The sequence below is a fragment of the Coregonus clupeaformis genome, chromosome 25 (genome assembly GCF_020615455.1).
Source record: "Coregonus clupeaformis isolate EN_2021a chromosome 25, ASM2061545v1, whole genome shotgun sequence".
NCBI classification, from domain to species: domain Eukaryota; kingdom Metazoa; phylum Chordata; class Actinopteri; order Salmoniformes; family Salmonidae; genus Coregonus; species Coregonus clupeaformis.
In genome coordinates this window covers 13,212,546-13,227,980 of record NC_059216.1, presented here as the reverse complement: position 1 = coordinate 13,227,980, position 15,435 = coordinate 13,212,546, and the positions used below count along the sequence as shown (strand labels likewise).

The 15,435-nt window shown below is 44.4% G+C and overlaps 1 protein-coding gene across 1 annotated transcript in view; it reads right to left on the bottom strand.

The window, feature by feature from the left end:
- Nucleotides 1-826: 826 nt before the first annotated feature.
- The window catches only part of LOC121539082 (sodium/calcium exchanger 3), a 41,319-nt gene continuing 26,710 nt past the window's right edge, over nucleotides 827-15,435 (bottom strand). The window contains exons 3-6 of the mRNA XM_045207436.1: nucleotides 6,543-6,642; nucleotides 3,595-3,680; nucleotides 3,070-3,256; nucleotides 827-2,265 (exon numbers count right to left, since the gene is read on the bottom strand). Coding sequence (XP_045063371.1) covers nucleotides 1,889-2,265; nucleotides 3,070-3,256; nucleotides 3,595-3,680; nucleotides 6,543-6,642 — 750 coding nt within the window. The 3' untranslated portion in view covers nucleotides 827-1,888. The remainder of the gene's footprint in view (nucleotides 2,266-3,069; nucleotides 3,257-3,594; nucleotides 3,681-6,542; nucleotides 6,643-15,435) is intronic.

Here is a 15,435-nt window from a genome sequence, read left to right as displayed (position 1 = left end):
CTCTGTCTCTCTCTCTCTCTCTCTCTCTCTCTCTCTCTCTCTCTCTCTCTCTCTCTCTCTCTCTCTCTCTCTCTCTCTCTCTCTCTCTCTCTCTCTCTCTCTCTCTCTCTCTCTCTCTCTCAGCCAGTGGGATGTAACCTAGTGTAGATCGTGAGTTACCAGGCACACTAAATATAACACATGCCGCTGCTCTCTAACCCCCTCCATCCCTTTTGAATATGGAACAAATGATAACGTATATATTTACTCTGATTTAAGTATGACATGAATTGAATGAAAAGCTTGTCAATGAGACACGAGTCAGGGCCATCTCATCTCAACCCTCTCAGACCATGCAGGTAGTAGTGAGCTACAGATGAAGACAGGTGTTCCTAGACTAACAGTTCAATATTGGCATTTTGAAACACATTTTTTACAGAAGAAGACTCAATAAATAGATGTATATAGCAAAGTGCATCATGGAAGACCAGTAGAAAAATACCTGTAAATTATCAATCTGTTACAGTTCTCTGCAGAAACACATTTTTGGGGATTTTTGAAAACTTTGTAAGAGCAAGATATTATTCATATTAATAACAAATAAAATAACAATGCAGTTTCTTTAATTATTTAGGTAGATATAATAGATCTTTAGAAAAACATGAAGAAGACATTGGGGTGCATCTAAAATGGCACCCTATTCCCTATATGGTGCAGTACCAGAGCCCCGTGGGCTCAGGTCAGGTAGTGTACTATATAGGGAATAGGGTGCCATTTGCGACACAGACATCCTTTTTCCAGTATATCCCCCCACCCCACCCCCACCCCCTCCCAATACCAAGCCACAGGTCCTAGAAGGAGCTGAATGTGACCACATTGATACAAATATTCAAAATATACAGAAAATATGGAAATATACGATATATAGACAGATGTAACTGAAGTAATGTTCAGGGCACTTTGATAATGTTGTCCTTCTATGTTTTCCTCTCCTCCTTCCACTTCTCCTCCTGTCTGTAGTTAACTTGTTCTCTAAATTTCCTCCTATTGACTCTGACAACTCTGCTGCTGCGTTCATTCCTTTAATAAGAAACTAAGCAAATAAAATACTAATAAATACCATGAGTCCATTCACTCATCATCAACAACATATTTTCCATTAATTATATCATAATGTAAGATCAGAAAATATTATCTTTGATTTCCTCTTTCTTGTAAAAAAAAAAAAAAGAAATTGTGTTTTTATCCCCCAAAATACTTAGTTTAGAAAAAGTCGTTCTCATCAAGGTGTTGAGAAAAATATAGACTTCTTCTGATAGCTCAGATCTCTCCAGCTTAAGACTAGTTGTTGTCTCTTCTAGTAGAATAGAGACCAGACCAGACCAGATGAGACCAGACCAGACCAGATGAGACCAGACCAGACCAGATGAGACCAGACCAGACCAGATGAGACACCCTCTGGTGTTCTTACCGCGGTACGGAGGTACACCAACCCCAGCTGTAAGCACACCCATGGGGGTAGCAGACTGGCTCTCCCTGCCTTAACAGACAGCTCCTTCAGAGGACATGGACTGATCATGTCTGGGGGTCCTTAGAGGGGGGTTGAGGAGGGGTGGAGGAGAGAGGGCCACCACCAACCCCCTTCACCTCATTTTGTTCTCCTCCTCTCATCCCTTCATTCCATCATTCCATTATTCCATTATTCCACCATTCCATTATTCCATCATTCCATTATTCCACACTGAGAATCCTACTTTTACTCTCCTTAAAGTTATACTTTGAACCTCCTGTAAGGAGGCTCCAGAAGTGTTCTAGAAGTGTTCCAGAAGTGTTCTAGAAGTGTCCCAGAAGTGCTCCAGAAGTGTCCCAGAAGTGTTCCAGAAGTGTTCTAGAAGTGTCCCAGGAGGTTCTAGAAGCCCTCTATATGACAGTAGGCCTCCATGCTGGAGAAGAGGATGTAGAGGAACCAGAGACTGAAGAAGAAGGCTGAGGTGGCCAGTCTATGGCCGCGCGGCCCGCCCAGCTCCCCCCCGATGTGGGCCCGTCGGCGGTACAGCAGCACGGAGACCCCCAGGAAGGCGAAGATGGTGTAGAGGGTGACGGAGAAGGCCAGGGAGCCAGCCTCCACCACAAACTGCTTGCCCTGCATGTGCCAGTAGATGGCGGCTATCGACCACGCCACCCCGATGCCCAGGAACACGTTGACCGCGTTGCTGCCCGTCACGTTACCGATGGAGGCGTCTGCATACGTGTCCTGCACCGCTGCTACCTTACTGGCAAACGTGTCTGGAGAGAGAGAGAGAGAGAGAGAGAGAGAGAGAGAGAGCGAGAGAGCGAGAGAGGGAAAGAGAGAGAGAGAGAGGGAAAGAGGGAAAGAGAGAGAGAGAGAGGGAGAGAGAGAGAGAGAGAGAGAGAGAGAGAGAGAGAGGGAGAGAGGGAAAGAGAGAGAGAGAGAGGGAGAGAGCGAGAGAGAATAGGAGAGAGGAAGGTGTATTATACTAAATATGTCTTGTGATTTATATTTTACGACTGAATCATTTAAAATCATTTCAAAAGGTAGCGGTGAAAAGAAAGAAGCTTTAATGGTTGTATGACTTTATGCAGTGATTGAGGCTGGTAGGCACACACTCACGCCCACAGCCCTGCCACCCCCCTATGCCCACAGCCCTGCCACCCCCCCTACGCCCACAGCCCTGCCACCCCCCCTATGCCCACAGCCCTGCCACCCCCCCTACGCCCACAGCCCTGCCACCCCCCTACGCCCACGGCCCTGCCACCCCCCTATGCCCACAGCCCTGCCCCCCCCCTATGCCCACAGCCCTGCCACCCCCCTACACCCACAGCCCTGCCACCCCCCTACTCCCACAGCCCCCCACACCCCCCTACAGCCCACAGCCCTGCCACCCCCCTACGCCCACAGCCCCCCACACCCCCCTACAGCCCACAGCCCTGCCACCCCCCCTACGCCCCAGCCCTGCCACCCCCCCTACGCCCACAGCCCTGCCACCCCCTACGCCCACAGCCCTGCCACCCCCTCTACAGCCCACAGCCCTGCCACACCCCCACACTACTATCCATTAGTGTACTCACCAGGGACAGATGTACCCAGTGCCACGAACACCACGGCGGTGACGGAATCCTTCAACCCGATGGTGCAGCCGAAGTGAGACGCCAGATCTCCTATCACGGCGGTCAGCATGCCGATGATGATGATGGAGATGAAGAAGCAGGCCCAGCCGTTCAGGTAGTCCGTGGGAGGAACACAGGCGAACAGGACCTGATGTGAATAATAATATGAATAATAATTTAACACTTTACTGTAGGTGTCCTTATGAATGCATTCATTAAGCCTTTATAACAGCTACATAACACATCATAAAATGTGTCATAAGCCATCGTTAACAGTTATTAATAGTTATGAGCAATGGCAGTAAAGTGTTACCAATAATAATATATGCTATTTAGCAGACGCTTGTATCTAAAGGGACTTAAAGTCATGCACGCACACATTTTACGTACGGGTGATCCCGGGAATAAAACCCACGACCCTTGGCGTTGCAAGAACCATGCTCTACCGTCTGAGCTATAGAGGAGAGGAGCACCAACTCTACTGACCTTCCAGAAGACGGTGAGGAAGTGCATGACATAGTCAAAACAAGAAGGGAGACGCTCTTCACCAGAGTCCTCCTCATCCTCATCTCCTGGGGACAAGGGAGAGAGGAAAGGATGGAGGAGAGTGGAGAGGAGAGGAGGAGGGAGGAGAGAGTAGAGGAGAGGAGAGGATGGAGGAGAGAGGAGTGGAGAGAGGAGAGAGGAGAGGAGAGGAGAGGAGAGGAGGAAGAAGAGATGAGGAGGGAGGAGATGAGAGAGGAGGGAGGAGAGAGTAGAGGAGGGAGGAGAGGAGGGAGGAGAGGAGAGGGAGAGAGGAGAGGAGAGGAGGGCGGAGAGGGGGAGGAGAGGAGAGAGTAGAGGAGGGAGGAGAAAGGAGTGGAGAGAGGAGAGGAGGGAGGAGGGAGGGAGGAAGGAGGGAGGAGGGAGGGAGGAGGGAGGGAGAAGAGAGGAGGGAGGGAGGAGAGAAGAGAGGAGGGAGGAGAGGAGGGAGGAGGATGGGAGGGACAAGGGAGAGAGGAGCAGGGAGATGGGTGAAGGGAGGAGTGAAGAGGAGGAGGAGTAGCAGGTGGGGACAGTGAAGGGAGGAGTGGGGAGGAGAGAGAGAACAGGAACAGATGGAGAGTAGAGGAAGAGTGGAAACAGTAGTTGGTAGAGTGATAGAGCAAGAAGGGGTCGTGATGGAGAAGGGAGGGAGGTGGGGATGAGGGATGACATCAAGGAAGTCGATCATTTTAACTTACTATGATACATTGAGTAATATTTCATAAGAGCAGATGGTTGTATTTCATAGTGACATCCTGGTTCCCAGTGCGTTTAATCCACTCTAAGAAGACCGAATACTCATATAGCCTCACACTGAACTATTAGGATGGGACAGCAAGTGGAGGAATGACAACACACACTACTACTGAACATCTAAATTAAGTGATCTTGTTATATGTAACAAAGCTAAAACCTTGTCCAGTCCAACTCTGTTAGGAGTCTGCAAAGAAAAAACATGAATCCTCCCCATTAAAAAAATAACAGAGAAAAGCTAATTCTTATTCAGTATGACATCTCTATCCATTCATAAGGCCATTAAGGGGCCCTCAGCAGGCCATTAGGGGCCCTCAGCAGGACATTAGGGGCCCTCAGCAGGACATTAGGGGCCCTCAGCAGGACATTAGGGGCCCTCAGCAGAAGTATATTCACTACCCAAATTGGAAGTGGTTTTTACTCTGAAAATAACAGAACAGGCCATTAGGGCTACAGAGGTAGGGACGTGTGTAGCCGGACAGGTACTGTGAGTGACTGGCCCAGCTCCCCGCAGCCAAAAGGAGACCTCCATGAGTAGGCAGGGTAGCTGGGCAGGGGGCTAGGCGGGACGCAGGGCCGGGTGCTGGCTGGAGATTAGACAGGGCCTTCCAGGAGTTTCCTGAGCAGAGTGAGGGCCTTCCAGGAGTTTCCTGAGCAGAGTGAGGGCCTTCCAGGAGTTTCCTGAGCAGAGTGAGGGCCTTCCAGGAGTTTCCTGAGCAGAGTGAGGGCCTTCCAGGAGTTTCCTGAGCAGAGTGAGGGCCTTCCAGGAGTTTCCTGAGCAGATTGAGGGCCTTCCAGGAGTTTCCTGAGCAGATTGAGGGCCTTCCAGGAGTTTACTGAGCAGAGTGAGGGCCTTCCAGGAGTTTCCTGAGCAGAGTGGGGGCCTTCCAGGAGTTTACTGAGCAGAGTGAGGGCCTTCCAGGAGTTTACTGAGCAGAGTGAGGGCCTTCCAGGAGTTTCCTGTGTGGAGATAGAGAAGCTACAGAGATGTAGAGAGGAGTGTGTGTGTGGGTTGTGTGTACAGTACAGCTGAGGGAGGAGACTGGGCATTCTTTCTCAATTAATCTTTCCTTGGTTTGATTCCTCATGTCCTCTTTCCTTGCCTCCTCAAAATGAAGGACAAGATCTGAGGGGATGGATGTTCTCCTCCAATGAGAAGGAGGTGAGGAAATAGGCATTGAGAAACAGCCAGAGTATCACTTGATGTTGCTCAGTAGAAACTGGAAGAGCTCTAGAGAGAGTTTAGTTTGCCTGCAGCAGAGATGGGTCACGTGGTTTCAGCCAGTCTGTCTAGGAGCGTCTACAGGCTGATTGGCAGATCTTCACACCCCATAGTCAGACTCAGTGTCACTTAGACCTTGACAAGATGACAAACAGCAATGTTTCTGTGAGTGGGAAGATGGCCGTATACAGAAAACATATCCGACCTCCAAGGCTGTCTGTCTGTCTGTCCGTCCCTTTATAAGCCAAACGCAAAGCTAAACAAAAAAACAACACATTTAATAGTTTCTGATATGTAATATCTAACAATTATGACTGGATGATCAACAATTAACAATCAAAGATCAACGTTTTTCGTCAATGTATTGTATGTCCCTGATCCCTGTTTGGGCTAACGTTCCAGTCCTTTTCATGACGCATGGCAAATAGAGGAATGTTAGCAAAACAGTTCTGGTAAACAGACTGGTATTTACCATCTTCCTTTGAGTGCTCTGGCCACTAAATGGCACCCCTAGAGTGTGGTATGTGCGGTGCAGGAGCTGGTGTTTACCTGCACTGACTGTGATGGCCTCCATGAACTGTTCTCTCCAGGAGTTGGTGTTTACCTGCACTGACTGTGATGGCCACCATGAACTGTTCTCTCCAGGAGTTGGTGTTTACCTGCACTGACTGTGATGGCCTCCATGAACTGTTCTCTCCAGGAGTTGGTGTTTACCTGCACTGACTGTGATGGCCTCCATGAACTGTTCTCTCCAGGAGCTGGTGTTTACCTGCACTGACTGTGATGGCCTCCATGAACTGTTCTCTCCAGGAGTTGGTGTTTACCTGCACTGACTGTGATGGCCTCCAGGAACTGTTCTCTCAAGGAGTTGGTGTTTACCTGCACTGACTGTGATGGCCTCCATGAACTGTTCTCTCCAGGAGTTGGTGTTTACCTGCACTGACTGTGATGGCCTCCAGGAACTGTTCTCTCCAGGAGTTGGTACCCACCACCAGAGCCAGGTTGGTCTTCTTAATCAGCTTGTCCACCGTGTTCTGTGGGAAACACATAACATAGAAAGACACTCAGGCTTTATTGAGTGAGTTTTAAACACAAAGAAATATGTTTTAAGTGAGAAGTAGGCAACCCTGAAGCTGAAAAAGAAAGACAATGGACATGAGCAGTGCACCACAAGGCCTACTTCACCCATCACCTACCAAGGTGTTCCAGCACACAGATTTGACCTACCAAGGTGTTCCAGTACACAGCTTTGACCTACCAAGGTGTTCCAGTACACAGCTTTGACCTACCAAGGTGTTCCAGTACACAGCTTTGACCTACCAAGGTGTTCAAGTACACAGCTTTGACCTACCAAGGTGTTCCAGTACACAGCTTTGACCTACCAAGGTGTTCCAGTACACAGCTTTGACCTACCAAGGTGTTCCAGTACACAGCTTTGACCTACCAAGGTGTTCCAGTACACAGCTTTGACCTACCAAGGTGTTCCAGTACACAGCTTTGACCTACCAAGGTGTTCCAGTACACAGCTTTGACCTACCAAGGTGTTCCAGCACACAGATTTGACCTACCAAGGTGTTCAAGTCCAAGACCCCTCCCCCCCTCCCCACAGTCTCCTCCTCCCCACAGTCCCCTCCTCCACACAGTCCCCTCCTCCCCACAGTCACCCCCTCCCCACAGTCTCCTCCTCCCCACAGTCCCCTCCCCCACAGTCCCCTCCCCCCACAGTCCCCCCTCCCCACAGTCCCCCCTCCCCACAGTCCCCTCCTCCACACAGTCTCCCCCTCCCCACAGTCTCCTCCTCCCCACAGTCTCCTCCTCCACACAGTCTCCTCCCCTCCCCACAGTCCCCTCCTCCACACAGTCTCCCCCTCCCCACAGTCCCCTCCTCCACACAGTCTCCTCCTCCACACAGTCCCCTCCCCCCCACAGTCCCCTCCTCCCCACAGTCTCCTCCTCCCCACAGTCCCCTCCTCCCCCACCCTGAGAAAAATAAAATAATGTATCAAAAACCAACAAAATGAACAAAATACAAAAAAGACAAAGACAAAGGAAAATAGAAAACAACAAAAAACAAAAGACATCAAGGACAACAGCAAGGCCAACTGAATACGTTTGATTCCATGTATGGCACTATTTACGTGTGTGTGTGTGTGTCCCCGAGAGTGTGTGTATATGCATGTGCAGAAACACCTGCACGGCATCAGCCTCAGGCAAACAGGAATTAGCTGTAACAACACTGCCCCTCAGTGTCATTCAAACATACTTTTTGTTATGTTTTATTTTGACTTTATTTTTTGACTTTTATCTTTGACCATCATTCTATCCTCAACCCAGCAACTCCGCTCCCACTTGTCTCCAATTCCCCATCCCAACCCTCAGCCTCCCTCAGCCCACCCCACCTATCTCTACTGGCCACCCCTCAGCCTCCCTCAGCCCATCCCACCTATCTCTGCTGGCCACCCCTCAGCCTCCCTCAGCCTATCCCACCTATCTCTGCTGGCCACCCTCTTCGGATCTCTACGCACCATATATCTTTCAACTATGCTGTGATGTTGTGATGTTCAACATACAATTTGAATTTATCTGATCGAATAGAATCCACAGATTGCGAGTTCAAGATAAATACTTTTACTAAGAGTATTATTATATTAGTAATTGACTGACCAGGTCTCTCCAGATCTCCCAACAATACTATTTTCAATTTTAGATCAATTTTATGCATTTTTAGCCATTCCTGAACTTGAGACCAGAAGCAGGCTACCTGAGGGCAACACCAAAACAAATGGTCTATTGATTCTGTATCCTCACACAAAATCTGCAGAGCTGTGATGATTGTATGCCCCAAATATGCAACATTTTGTTGGTGGCAAGAATTGTGTAAAATAATTTGAGCTGAAATGTGAAAGGCGCCGGAGAAGATGGCTGCCGTTTTACAGCCCTCTAACCAATTGTACTATTATGTGTGTTTTTTCGCATTATTTGTAATTTATTCTGTACATAATGTTTCTGCCACCGTCTCTTATGACCAAAAAGAGCTTCTGGATATCAGGACAGCAATTACTCACCTTGTATTGGATGAAGATTTTTTCTTCAACGAGTCGGACGCGAAGGATATCCCACAGACACCCGACAAGGCCCAAATCCCCGTCATTCGCATGAGAACGAGACGGAGATATCGTGGACGTAGGTCGGGGTGCCTTGTAAGGATCCGACGGCGAGCGAGTAAACTGCCTCTTCCATCAATCCTATTAGCCAATGTTCAATCACTTGAAAACAAATTGGACGACCTACGATTACGATTATCCTACCAACGGGACATTAAAAACGGTAATATCTTATGTTTCACCGAGTCGTGGCTGAACGACGACATGGGCAACATACAGCTGACAGAATATACGCTACGTCGGCATGATAGAACGGCTGACTCCGGTAAGACAAGGGGTGGCAGTCTGTGTATATTTGTAAACAACAGCTGGTGCACAAAATCCAATACTAAGGACATCTCGAGGTTTTGCTCGCCTGAGGTAGAGTATCTCATGATAAGCTGAAGACCACACTATTTACCAAGAGACTTTTCATCTATATTTTTCGTAGCTGTCTATCTACCACCACAAACCGATGCTGGCATTAAGATTGCACTCAATGAGCTGTATAAGGCCATAAGTAAACAGGAAAACGCTCATCCAGAGGCAGCGCTCCTAGTGGCCGGGGACTTTAATGCAGGGAAACTTAAATCCGTTCTACCTAATATCTACCAGCATGTTAAATGTGCAACCAGAGGAAAAAAAAACTCTAGACCACCTTTACTCCACACACAGAGACGCATACAAAGCTCTCCCTCGCCCTCCATTTGGCAAATCTGACCATAACTCTATCCTCCTGATTCCTGCTTATAAGCAAAAACTAAAGCAGGAAGCACCAGTGACTCGCTCAATACAGAAGTTGTCAGATGACGCGGATGCTAAGATACAGGACTGTAATGCTAGCACAGACTGGAATATGTTCCGGGATTCTTCAGATAGCATTGAGGAGTACACCACATCAGTCACCGGCTTCATCAATAAGTGCATCGATGACGTCATCCCAACAGTGACCGTACGTACATACCCCAACCAGAAGCCATGGATTACAGGCAACATCCGCACTGAGCTAAAGGGTAGAGCTGCCGCTTTCAAGGAGTGGGACTCTAACCCGGACGCTTCTAAGAAATCCCGCTATGCCCTCCGACGAACCATCAAACAGGCAAAGAGTCAATACCGGACTAAGATTGAATCGTACTACACCGGCCAAGCTTCCAGCCATCCAGGACCTCTATACCAGGAAGTGTCAGAGGAAGGCCCTCAAAATTGTCCAAGACTCCAGCCACCCTAGTCATAGACTGTTCTCTCTGCTACCGCATGGCAAGCGGTACCAGGGCGCCAAGTCTAGGTCCAACAGGCTCCTTAACAGCTTCTACCCCCAAGCCATAAGACTCCTGAACAGCTAATCATGGCTACCCTGACTATTTGCACTGCCCCCCCCCCTCTTTTACGCTGCTGACACTCTGTTTATTATTTATGCATAGTCACTTTAACTCTACCCACATGTACATATTACCTCAATTACCTCAGCTAGCCCCCGCACATTGACTCTGCACCGGTACCCCCCTGTATATATAGCCTCCCTACTGTTATTATATTTTACTGCTGCTCTTTAGTTATTTGCTTTTATTCGTAAAAAATAAATTTAAAAAATGCATTGTTGGTTAAGGACTTGTAAGTAAGCATTTCACTGTAATGTCTACACCTGTTGTATTCGGCGCATGTGGCAAAAACACATTTTGATTTGATTTGTGTCATTTTATATATCAACTCATACACCCTGTGCCATGGAATCGGTACATCAAAAATCTCTGTATGGCACAGCTGTCAACATCCTGGTCCTCAAATGAAACTGCTATACTTTCCTATTTATGCTATTTTTATTCCTCTGCCAGTTTTGATCCTTTATATTGGGCAGACAGACCCGTTCCCTACCTCCTCCCTTGATCCTTTATATTGGGCAGACAGACCAGTTCCCTACCTCCTCCCTTGATCCTTTATATTGGGCAGACAGACCAGTTCCCTACCTCCTCCCTTGATCCTTTATATTGGGCTGACAGACCAGTTCCCTACCTCCTCCCTTGATCCTTTATATTGGGCAGACAGACCAGTTCCCTACCTCCTCCCTTGATCCTTTATATTGGGCTGACAGACCAGTTCCCTACCTCCTCCGTTGATCCTTTATATTGGGCTGACAGACCAGTTCCCTACCTCCTCCCGCTGCCCCCTGCCTCCTCCATTTTGGGGTAATTCTGTATTCAATTGGTTGGAATCTTGGATTGAGCAGACCTTCCCATACAATTCTGATAACTCCATGAAAGACATAACTCTACCATTCCAATTTACAATGTCATTTAAAAACAAAATACCCTTTTCAAACATATTTTCCATAAATACAGGTCTTTTGTCAACCAGCACATTTAAGTTCAGCCATAATATTTGTTTCAAATTTTTGTTCCATCTTTTGTAGCCAGCTCTGCAATTCTTGTTTGAAAAAGAGAGATACTTAGAAAAAGTACTAATCTACTTGAGAACCATTTAGGGATAACTTTTGGATAAGTGAAACTTTTAGAGAGCGGTGTAGTGCTTTTATATGTAATAATCTCAACCCACTCAGTTCATATCCATGATATAGATAGGCACGCTTTATTTTGTCTGGTTTAGCATCCCAGATAAAGCGAAATATCTTTTGCTTATTTGATTTAAAAAACGAATCATCGGGAGTAGGCAGCGCCATAAGTAAGTGAGTAAACTGAGATATGACTAAGGAGTTAATCAGGGCAAATTCTCCATAAATAGACAGGTATTTACCTCTCCATGGTTGCAGGATCTTGTCTATTTTTACAGGTTTTCTATTGAAATTCATCATGGAGAGCTCATTTACATATTTTGTGATATGAATACCAAGTATGTCTACTTCACCGTCAGCCCATTTTATAGGTAAACTGCAGGGTAATGTAAAAGTTGTATTTTTTAAAGATCCAATACGTAATATTGTACACTTATCATAATTAGGTTTTAGTCCAGAGAGTCCAGAAAAGTTATGTAGATCTTCAATGGGACTTTGCAGGGATCTAGCTTGCGGACTTAATATAAAACTTGAGTCATCGGCATACATAGACACCTTTGTTTTTAAGCCTTGGATTTCTAATCCTCTAATGTTGTTATTTGATCTGATTTTAATAGCGAGCATTTCGATGGCCATAATGAATAGATATGGTGACAGTGGACACCCTTGTTTAACTCCTCTTGACAATTCAAAACTCTCTGAGAAGTAGCCACTATTTACTATTTTACACCTGGGTTTGCTATACATTACTTATACCCATTTTATAAGAGAATCCGATATTGAAACAATCCAGGCATTTATAAATAAAATCTAGTCTTACTTGATCAAAGGCCTTTTCAAAATCCGCTGTAAATACCAGGCCTGGCTTCTTAGATGTTTCATGTTGTTCTATTATTATTTCTAGTAGTTGTCGTATATTATCTCCAATGTATCTTCTATGTAAAAAACCTGTCTGATCAGGATGAACAATACCTGGTAAAACCTTTTTAATTCTGAGTTCTATGCATTTCGCTAGTATTTTTGCATCACAACATGGAAGTGTAAGAGGCCTCCAGTTTTTTAGATAGACTGGATCTTTATATTTGCCATCTGGGTCTTGTTTTAATAATAGTGAAATTATTATTATTATTTATTTATTCATTTAACCTTTATTTAACTAGGCAAGTCAGTTAAGTCAGTTAATTCTTATTTAGCGCCAATTGTGCGCCGCCCTATGGGACACCCAATCACGGCCGGTTGTGATACAGCCTGGAATTGAACCAGGGTCTGTAGTGACGCCTCTAGCACTGAGATGCAGTGCCTTAGACCGCTGCGCCACTCAGCAGTAATTAGACCTTCCTGCTGAGTACCTGACAGACTACCATTTCTATAGGAGTAGTTAAAACAAGCTAACAATGGAGCTTTGAGTATATCAAAAAAGGCTTGATATACCTCTACCGGGTACCTGGGGTTTTCCCAGACTGAAAGAATATAATAGCCTCAAAAACATATTCCTCTGTAATTTGGCCTTCGAACTGATCTTTTTGTACATTTGTTAATTTTCTATTTTTTGTATTATTTGGAAATTATTCCTTACAGTAATCGTCATTCAGAGGGTGAGGATGATACGGAGAAGATAATTATCTGCTTAAAATATTTTGCTTCCTCTTTTAAAATATCATTCAAAGAATCATAGAGTTTCTGCAAATTATTTTTGGTAGCGTTCCTGTGTTGGAGATTCAGGAAGAATTTGGTGCATTTTTCTCCATATTCCATCCAGTTTGCTTTATTTTTGTAATAGATTACATTAGATCGTTCTTGAATAAGTTCCTCCAGTTCTTTTTGTTTTTCCTCTAACTTATTCTGTATCTCTGTAGTATCGTTTGTATTGCTATCTACCTGTACTATTAGTTCATATATTTCCCTTGTGAAACTGCTTTTCTATTATTGATGAATATTGAATTGAATGACCTCTGAAGGTACATTTAAAGGTATCCGAAACAATAAGATTTACTGAACCTGGAAAAATTCAGTTATAAATGATTTTGTCTTAGTTAAAAATAAAATTGTCCTCCAGTAAACTTTAATTACATTTCCAATATCCCCGTCCACGTGGAAATTCTGTAAGAGTTATGTGAAGGCCAATTAGATGATGATCCGATCACATTCTGTCTCCTATTAATACTTTTTTTAACCTTTTGATGCAAGAGAGAAAGAGACAAGAAAGTAGTGAAGACGACTAGCTTGATTAAGTCTCCTCCATGTATATCTCAATAGGTCGGGGGTTTTTATTCTCCAAATATCCACTATTTCTAATGTGTCCATAATATTTGTGATATCCTTAAGGGCACGGTGATGATAGTTTGTAGAGTGATTTCCTTTACGGTCCACTGAGGTACTTAACACTGTGTTATAGTCTCCCACCATAACGATTTTATCGTTTGTTGCCTGTAAGTTCAATAAATTGGTATAAATATTTTTGAAGAAGTATGGATCATTCTTATTTGGACCATATATAGATTAATGAGCCAAATCTGTTTTTCATCCACTTTCATATTCAAAAAGATCCACCTTCCTTTGCGAATCATTCCTGACTATTTGCACATTCAGATCAACATTTTTGTTAATTAATATTATCACACTTTTTGTGTTCCTTTGTCCCATGACAGAAAATGATTTCACCACCCAATTCCTTTTCCCACGCAACTTCATCTAAGGATGTAGAGTGAGTTTCCTGTAAACAGTATATGTTATATTCCTTTTCTTTTAGCCACGTAAAGACTGATCTTCTTTTTTTAATAATCTGATAAACCGTTACAATTATAACTGGCTATACTTATTTCAACCCTTACCATAACTAGATACTATTCTCAGTCTAAATTAACCATAATTAGTGCTTGTAAAGTTACTGCCGTAAGAAATATTATGACGGTCAATATTAGAGATTTTAAATGACTGATGTTCAGAATTCAAGAAACAGGTTCAAGCAATATATTTTTTTATTCCCTTGCCTGTTTGCCTGTGAGCAAGATATTAGAACATTTAGTCAAGATATGTGTGTAGTAGATCTGAGTAGGTTGATGTGTGTGATATTGGATGTGATTTAGTGAGAGTGTGTATGATAATATACAGAGGACCTATGGATCTGAGTAGGTTGATGTGTGTGATATTGGATGTGATTTAGTGAGGGTGTGTATGATAATATACAGAGGACCTATGGATCTGAGTAGGTTGATGTGTGTGATATTGGATGTGATTTAGTGAGGGTGTGTATGATAATATACAGAGGACCTATGGATCTGAGTAGGTTGATGTGTGTTATATTGGATGTGATTTAGTGACGGGTGTGTATGATAATATACAGAGGACCTATGGATCTGAGTAGGTTGATGTGTGTTATATTGGATGTGATTTAGTGAGGGTGTGTATGATAATATACAGAGGACCCATGGATCTGAATAGGTTTATTGATGTGATTTAGTGAGGGTGTGTATGATAATATACAGAGGACCTATGGATCTGAGTAGGTTGATGTGTGTTATATTGGATGTGATTTAGTGAGGGTGTGTATGATAATATACAGAGGACCTATGGATCTGAGTAGGTTGATGTGTGTTATATTGGATGTGATTTAGTGAGAGTGTGTATGATAATATACAGAGGACCTATGGATCTGAGTAGGTTGATGTGTGGGATATTGGATGTGATTTAGTGAGAGTGTGTGTGATGTCTGGGTAAGAGTACGACTGTAATGTGTGATGTCCAAAATAAATAATAACCCAGATAATTTGCATGGTAGAGTGTCTATGTGTGCAACATGAAGTGAGCATACCCTTAATATTCAGGATGATAATTGTAATCCATATCGTATCACCATCGTAGTTGCATCATAATTACATTTAACATAATTTTCGTAGAAAAACACATCCCAGCATTTCGATAGTAATTGACGTTTCACATGATCATGAAAGAGACCTTGCATTACTACAGTGAGGGGAAAAAAGTATTTGATCCCCTGCTGATTTTGTACGTTTGCCCACTGACAAAGACATGATCAGACTATAATTTTAATGGTAGGTTTATTTGAACAGTGAGAGACAGAATAACAACAACAAAATCCAGAAAAACGCATGTCAAAAATGTTATAAATTGATTTGCATTTTAAATGAGGGAAATAAGTATTTGACCCCTCTGCAAAA